This window comes from Thalassophryne amazonica, chromosome 12 (assembly GCF_902500255.1).
Source record: "Thalassophryne amazonica chromosome 12, fThaAma1.1, whole genome shotgun sequence".
NCBI classification, from domain to species: domain Eukaryota; kingdom Metazoa; phylum Chordata; class Actinopteri; order Batrachoidiformes; family Batrachoididae; genus Thalassophryne; species Thalassophryne amazonica.
In genome coordinates this window covers 59655941-59663814 of record NC_047114.1, presented here as the reverse complement: position 1 = coordinate 59663814, position 7874 = coordinate 59655941, and the positions used below count along the sequence as shown (strand labels likewise).

At 40.8% G+C, this 7874-nt stretch overlaps 1 protein-coding gene across 2 annotated transcripts in view; it reads right to left on the bottom strand.

Moving 5' to 3' along the window:
• Positions 1–3644: 3644 nt before the first annotated feature.
• Positions 3645–7874, bottom strand: part of LOC117521735 (segment polarity protein dishevelled homolog DVL-3-like) — a 42899-nt gene continuing 38669 nt past the window's right edge. Inside the window, exons 13-15 of one of the 2 annotated variants that reach the window (XM_034183076.1) lie at positions 6554–6721; positions 6137–6340; positions 3645–4905 (exon numbers count right to left, since the gene is read on the bottom strand). In XM_034183076.1, the coding sequence (XP_034038967.1) occupies positions 4547–4905; positions 6137–6340; positions 6554–6721 (731 nt within the window). In that variant the 3' untranslated portion in view covers positions 3645–4546. The remainder of the gene's footprint in view (positions 4906–6136; positions 6341–6553; positions 6722–7874) is intronic. The other variant, XM_034183077.1, reaches the window with a different exon arrangement.

Genomic DNA, 7874 nt, shown 5'->3' with positions numbered 1-7874 from the left:
TCTAAAAAAAATTTATTTAGTAATAGAGCAACTGTATGGTGGAATAGTTAAATGAAGTGGTTCTCTCATCAAGTGTTAATGCGTTCAAAATGAATTATGACTGTTCTATAGCAACACCACCATGAATGGACTGGTTTCTCCATTTCTCCCAGAAAACATCCTCTCTTCTTTCCTCTCCACAGGCTCAGCAATTCTGGACTCTGTTACCTCTTTTCGCCACAAATCCACTAAATCAAGATCCGACCCCTGGTTAAATGCCATGACGTGCCCTCAGGCAATGCTGCAGACAGGTGGAAAGAAGGTGGAAACAGGACAAACTACAGGTGTCTCTGGGTATTCTGAGGGATAGTCTGACTACCAGAAGGCTGTGAAGGAGGCAAAAGCTCAATATCTTCTTGTATTATTTCCAGCAGTTGTCATTGTCCCAGACTATAATCTCAGTTGTAAACCCACAGAAAGCCAAATCTTTGACCTTTTTTCCCCTCTCACTTTATACAATAAATGTATGAGTTTGTAAAGAAAAATGCAGACACTGCTGCATTTTTTAAGACATTCCTTTTTCTTCACTTTCTGTAAAGGATTAACAAATTTGATATATTTTTCTTTATGTTTTGATTTGGAATAGTATGTGCAGTGTTCCCAATGCATTTGCGTGTATGGAAATTAAAACTATTCTTAAGGATTTTGAGCTTCATTCACTTACTACTATTTTGAACACAACTGTTATGTTCTACAAAATGTACATGTAGTTTCATGTGAATTAAGATTATTGCACAGACTGTTCCCCTGACACGACACTGTGTAGGATGTCAATGGAAGCACGCTACCAGTCTTTAAACCAGTTTACAATTTGAGATGCTTTTCCTAAATGAAACAAGGAATAAAAAAAAAAAAAAAAAAACTATGCCAGTTCACCCGCATGGTTTTATTTCAACCTGTACTGCACTTTTTTTTTTTTTTAAATATATAAATCCAAGACTGATCAGATCACTACAGCTCCAAAGAATAATCACACCATCATGGTATACAAAACAGATTTGTACCTTTTCAATCTTAAATTGAAAGATGTATTGATATTTTAACAACTATTAAAAACCATCTTGGTAAGTCCTACATTTACTTTCTTAAAGACATGAAATTTCAGCTAGTTTGCCAGAAGATGCATGGGAGACTCAAGCCTGGGATAGATTAGTTTCCTTTGTGAATATGGTAAAACAAAGGTTGAACTACAGTTTCTTTAAACAGCCAAAGAAGATCAGCATACTTCAGAGTTATCGGGCAGATCTTGGTGGCTCCGCCGTGATGAGTTGTATAAACAGTAATCCTTGTAGTTTGTCCAATTACTTTTGACCCCCAAAGATGGCACAGTTAAAAATGGCTGGAAATATTTTTGTTATACTTTTGGCATTAAAGCCAACAGTTTACAAAACAAGTCCATCTTCAGTTTAAAATGCATCAATCTCATCTATAAAGCAAGAATTGTCTGTGTGTGAATTTAGCTTGACAACACTGAGGAGATGTTAACTAAAAACCATTTTTTGGATAACCAACAAATTTCCCACAATTTATACAACGTTTCATTAAGTACCTAAGATGAATAAAATCTTATATTTGCTGTGAGTTCTTGTTTAAATAAAGTATTCAGGAGGTGGGATACTGATTTGTGGTTTCAAATGTTCTGTTTAATTTTGTCTGACTCTCTTCCAATAACCTGTTTAATACAACCCCTGGCAAAAATTATGGAATCACCGGCCTCAGAGGATGTTCATTCAGTTGTTTAATTTTGTAGAAAAAAAGCAGATCACAGACATGACACAAAACTAAAGTCATTTCATATGGCAACTTTCTGGCTTTAAGAAACACTATAAGAAAGCAAGAAAAAAAAGATTGTGGCAGTCAGTAACGGTTACTTTTTTAGACCAAGCAGAGGAAAAAAATATGGAATCACTCAATTCTGAGGAAAAAATTATGGAATCACCCTGTAAATTTTCATCCCCCAAATTAACACCTGCATCAAATCAGATCTGCTCATTGACATTGACCCTATGTGTCTTTTTGCAAGGAATGTTTTGCAGTTTTTGCTCTATGGCAAGATGCATTATCATCTTGAAAAATGATTTCACCATCCCCAAACATCCTTTCAATTGTCCAAAATATCAACATAAACATGTGCATTTATTGATGATGTAATGACAGCCATCTCCCCAGTGCCTTTACCTGACATGCAGCCCCATATCATCAATGACTGTGGAAATTTACATGTTCTCTTCAGGCAGTCATCTTTATAAATCTCATTGGAAAGGCACCAAACAAAAGTTCCAGCATCATCACCTTGCCCAATGCAGATTCAAGATTCATCACCGAATATGACTTTCATCCAGTCATCCACAGTCCACAATTGCTTTTCCTTAGCCCATTGTAACCTTTTTTTCTGTTTAGGTGTTAATGATGCCTTTCGTTTAGCTTTTCTGTATGTAAATCCCATTTCCTTTAGGTGGTTTCAGTTCGGTCACAGACGTTGACTCCAGTTTCCTCCCATTCGTTCCTCATTTGTTTTGTTGTACATTTTTCAATTTTTGAGACATATTGCTTTAAGTTTTGTCTTGACGCTTTGATGTCTTCCTTGGTCTACCAGTATGTTTGCCTTTAACAACCTTCCCATGTTTGTATTTGGTCCAGAGTTTAGACACAGCTGACTGTGAACAACCAACATCTTTTGCAACATTGCGTGATGATTTACTCTCTTTTAAGAGTTTGATAATCTTCTCCTTTGTTTCAATTGACATCTCTCGTGTTGGAGCCATGATTCATGTCAGTCCACTTGGTGCAACAGCTCTCCAAGGTGTGTTCACTCCTTTTTAGATGCAAACTAACGAGCAGATCTGATATGATGCAGGTGTTAGTTTTGGGGATGAAAATTTACAGGGTGATTCCATAATTTTTTCCTCAGAATTGAGTGATTCCATATTTTTTTCCTCTGCTTGGTCTAAAAAAGTAACTGTTACTGACTGCCACAATCTTTTTTTTCTTGATTTCTTATAGTGTTTCTTAAAGCCAGAAAGTTGCCATTTGAAATGACTTTAGTTTTGTGTCATGTCTGTGATCTGCTTTTTTTCTACAAAATTAAACAACTGAATGAACATCCTCCGAGGCCGGTGATTCCATAATTTTTGCCAGGGGTTGTAGGAATCCTTTTGTTTTCATATTACTGATAAAACATTTTTTAAATATAGGATACTATATTCAATATAAATACAACTCTTTCTACACCCCACCTTCAAACACAACCTCATAGGACCATCCATGAGAAATCCCAGTTCACTGTAGGAATACAAACTTCCTACGGGCACTGCACGAGTTGGTACACAGTGTTAGTCCAAATACTTATGAACCAGACTGTGGCAAATTAAAACGAGGAAAGGAGGAAACTGGAATATTTTTGCTCCACTGTGGCAAATTTACACTTCCATAGAGCAACATTTTGCACAGGGTTATTTACTTATGACGTCAATGTGAATGCGAAGGGGTTGATGTGAAGACCATCTCTCTGACTCTCTCTGGGACGGACGGACGCACACTTTGTACAGCCTGCAGGTATGACCTCTCACTCACAGAAAAAAAAAAACCCAAGTCAGAGCAGCAAAGGTAACTCATAAAACTATATTTATAAATAAAAAGCCTTTTTTTCTTAATAAAAGTAGTGTGTAAGACATGGTAAGAAACCACTATACAATATCACAAGACAGACTGAAGTTGCTCCAGGAGACAGATGGAAAAATGCAGTAGTGTCCAAAAGACGTATGAAGCACAATGCTCAGGTTTAGTGTCAGAGGAGAGGGGAGGGGGAGGAAAAACACACAAAAAAACTAGTTGTCACCAACTACATATGTAATAAAAGATTCATTCTTACAGAAAGGACTGCGATTCTCCTGCACTACATACAATTTTCTTCTCTCATATTTTAAGCAAACATTTAAAACATGAACAAGTTAGTATTCGCTCCAGCTTTCATTGTTTTCTGGTTAGAGGTCAGCAAGAAGACTTAAAGGTGTGGGGGGGAACAAACAAGGAAAGAGGCTTTTCTCAGGATGGTGGTGGACAGATAAGGAAAACAGAGCAGGGAAGAGTGAAGGCAAGAGCAAATGAAAAACATCTTAAAAAAGAAAAAAAAAGTGCTGAGTCATCCCCAGCTGTTCATTTCTGCTGCCTTGCTCATTTTGCTCCTCCTTTGTCCTTTCTCAATCTCTTCTCAGCCAGGGAGTGAACACAGGGAGACGCTTTGGTTCCATTGTGAAAGAGGGAGTTTCTTCACTGAAGAAAAGTATGGCCACTACTAGTAAGAAAAGCACAGGAGAGAAGGCACACTTTCTCTCAGCGCACACAGCATGACTGGATCCATTTCTGCTTTTAGGAAAATGGGACCAAGGCGCTAGGTTACAAGACTTGGAATCTTCCCTCCCTCCCCGCCCATCGTGTTGTCACTGGCAGACCTACAATCATACCAGAAAGCCCAATCTGTTACTTTGTGATTGGCCAGCAACGTGCGTCACATCACGTCAACGAAGAATTCTCCGGCGTTGCCCACTGCCATGCGCAGGGACTGACGAGAGGCGGTGAGCTCTGGCGGCACAGATGCCAGCTCTCTTCCTGGCGGGGCACCAGGGGCGGCTGTAGACAGATGTGGAGACAGAGGGGGCAGACCAGGGGGGCCGTAGACGAGACTGGGACCATAGGCGACTGAGTGAGATTTGGCACTGCGGTGGCTCACAGAGCTACGGACACTGCGCTCACTAGGGGGTGCTGCTGAACGCTCACTTGGTGCCCGATGGCTCTTGATTTCAGATTCGCTGCCACTGCCGCCAGATTTGCGGTCCTCATTCTTACTGCAGTTAGAACCGCTGCTTCCTGCAGAAGGAGGAGAGAGCATATGTATACAAGCTCAATGTATTCATATTTACATTGTTTGCATGACATACTTTAAGTGCATGAGATGAGGCGGTCACACCCACTGAATGCCACAGAAATGATGCACCCAGTACAACAGATGTTCAGGAGAGCAGCGTACATAATGCAGATGTGGACAAAGCCACATGCTGTGTTCACCAGTTCAGAATACTCAGCTTTTAAATCGTTTCATTTCATTACCACACACTCTCCATGCTTTTTGCTAAGTGTGTGTTTATCTGCATAAAATGTGGTAAAATGCAAATTATCGCTTGGTGAATATGATGCTTTTCTGCTGTTTTTCAGTATTTATTTTAATGGTAATACTAAATAGTAAGTCCCTCCAGCTGCTCCCTTGTTTTCACTTGGGGTTGCCACAGCAGATCCAAGGTGGGTCTGCATTTGATTTTGGCACTTTTTTTTTTTAAAATGCTGGATGCGCTTTCTGATGCAACTCCACATTGCAGTGAGACGTGGCGGGGCTTGAACTGGTGTAACAGTTTATCTTCCCCCCTGGATAACTGGGGGGTTGTTAACAGGATATCTTACCCCCCGATAACCCCGCCAATATCTTGCCAAAAATTCTGTTTCGGCAAGATATGTCAGTATGCATGTTTGTTTGTAATCATTGCATTCCTTGAGTGGCCCAGCCAGAGCCCAGACCTGAATCCGATTGAACATCTCTGAAGAGATCTGTCCGAAAATGGCTCTGCACTGACATTCCCTATCCAACCTGGTGGAGCTTGAGAGGAATGGGCAAAACTGCACAAAGATAGGTGCACCAAGCTAGTCAAGACTTGAGGCTGTAGTTGCTTCCAAAGGTGCATCAAAAAAGTATTGAGTAAAGGGCGTGAATACTTATGTACATGTGATTTCTTAGTTTTTATTATTTCTGAATAAGTTTGCAAAAATTTAGTAAAAAACTTTTTTCATATCATTGTGGGGTATTGTGAGTTGAATGTTAAGGGAAAAAAATGAATTCACTCCATTTTGAAATAAGGCTGTAACATACCAAAATGTGGAAGAAGTGAAGTGCTGTGAATACTTTCCGGATGCACTGCATTCATGTTAAATGCTAATGTAAAACTTAGAGAACTGTCACAGAGTGGCACTTCATGCAACACTGGACATGGCTTTGTAATTAATAATCCAATAAAATCATCTTGAGTATACTGTTGATGAATGCACGTACCACTGTGCTGGCTTCCTGCACTGCCAGCACCTGGTCCACTGTGGTAGGGTTGTGGTAGGTCATAAGGGTGTGGAATGGGGAACTGGTAGGGCAAGGTCATGGGCCAGGGAGCTGCCCCGGGGTGGGGTAGAGGTGGGAGGGTGTCCTGATCTGAGGCGCCGCCACTGGAACCATCATGGTCATGGAGTGAGAGGTGGGTCATGTCTGTGGAGAACAGAGGAAGAAATAATGTATGAAAACTTTCTGATGTTTCTTGAATCAAGCTTGCGATGCACTTGTGGAGCCTGGCACATTTTACTATTACAATACAGCTGCCACTCTGAACATCATTCACACTCGTCAGCCAAATCGCACTTCCACTGTTGTGTGTGTTATAGCTCTAGTATCTGTATAATTGAATAGCCTGTGTCCACTTACTTCCACAAAGGTCTCCAAAGATGTAGTAGCACTGTTCAGAGAAAGTGATCTTGTTGACCGTGTGTCTGATGTAACCGGCCTTCAGCAGGTTGCTGGCATATTTACGTGCTTCACGGCGATCTGTGAACCCCTCTACATGGTGGAATAGCCAGTCCACTACGTCAGAACCTAAGATGTTAAAGGCACACGTTTCTGCTAGTTAAGCCCACCACTGTAACATGCTTTCCTTGTCCTATACTATAACATATCCATGGTTACTTTATCACATCATGATTCAAGATGAGTTAGTTATATTGACTTTCATAATATAATTATGAACCCAAATATGAAGGATAACATCTCCGCACATCAACCAGTTCATTTACTGATCAACGTCTCAGCATAACATTTGGCACCCTCAAGAGAAGAAAAGTCTCTCTTAACCACATTATGAATGACAAGGAACCACGCTGGATAAAAAAGACTGTACTGGGTGCCCTTCATCGACCATAGAAATCGTCTGATATCATTGAATGCTGCACGGGTATGGACTACCTTCATTGTGTGATTAGGGAAAACGGAGATAGTCAAATCTCTGATGTTTATCTCTGGCACAACGCAAACTATCAACACAATCACCGTGGTGGAGAAATCTGACAACAATGCCTCGCGGTCGTGCACCAGACTTGGGTTTGGGTAGAAGCTTTTGATGGGACTGGCTCAGAACTGGTTCTTTTTCCAGGCCAAACGCTTCTTTTAGCAGAGCAGCCACAGCAACAGTAGTGCTGCTGTTGGGGCTTTCTGATACACCCACAATCCTAATATTGTTTCATCTGGATCTGGCCTGCCAATCTTCACATTTGTCCTCCAATCTGGGCAAAATAGCTGTGAGGGTTTTAATTGTAAGCTAGTGAGTGAATGTTCCAATTCCCCACAGTACCTTTCAATGCTAACATGTTAGCTTCAGCAGCAGCTCTGTCAGTCGCTAATTGCGTCTTCAAAGATTGTACCGTAAATCGATCTAGATAGGCACCAAAGCATCTTCCAGTGCTGAGTGAAGAGCCGAGTGAAGTTCGGTTTTAAGAACTGCCATGTCTTTCCTCATAGCAGCTCTTCCATGTTTCAGCTTGTGTTTCAGCTCTTCCATGCCGAGTATGGACTCTGGCCGGGGAGAAGCACAAGCAGCAGGTGGAGACACATCAGAAGAGGCCGTGTTTGTGACCAATTCGTGGCACGGCTTTTATTGCTCTTCCTGGTCATTGTCACCTGGTGTCTCAATGGCCCAACGTACAGAGAAAATGAAAAAAACAAAAAACAAAAAGTAAAAAAAAAAAAAAATGTG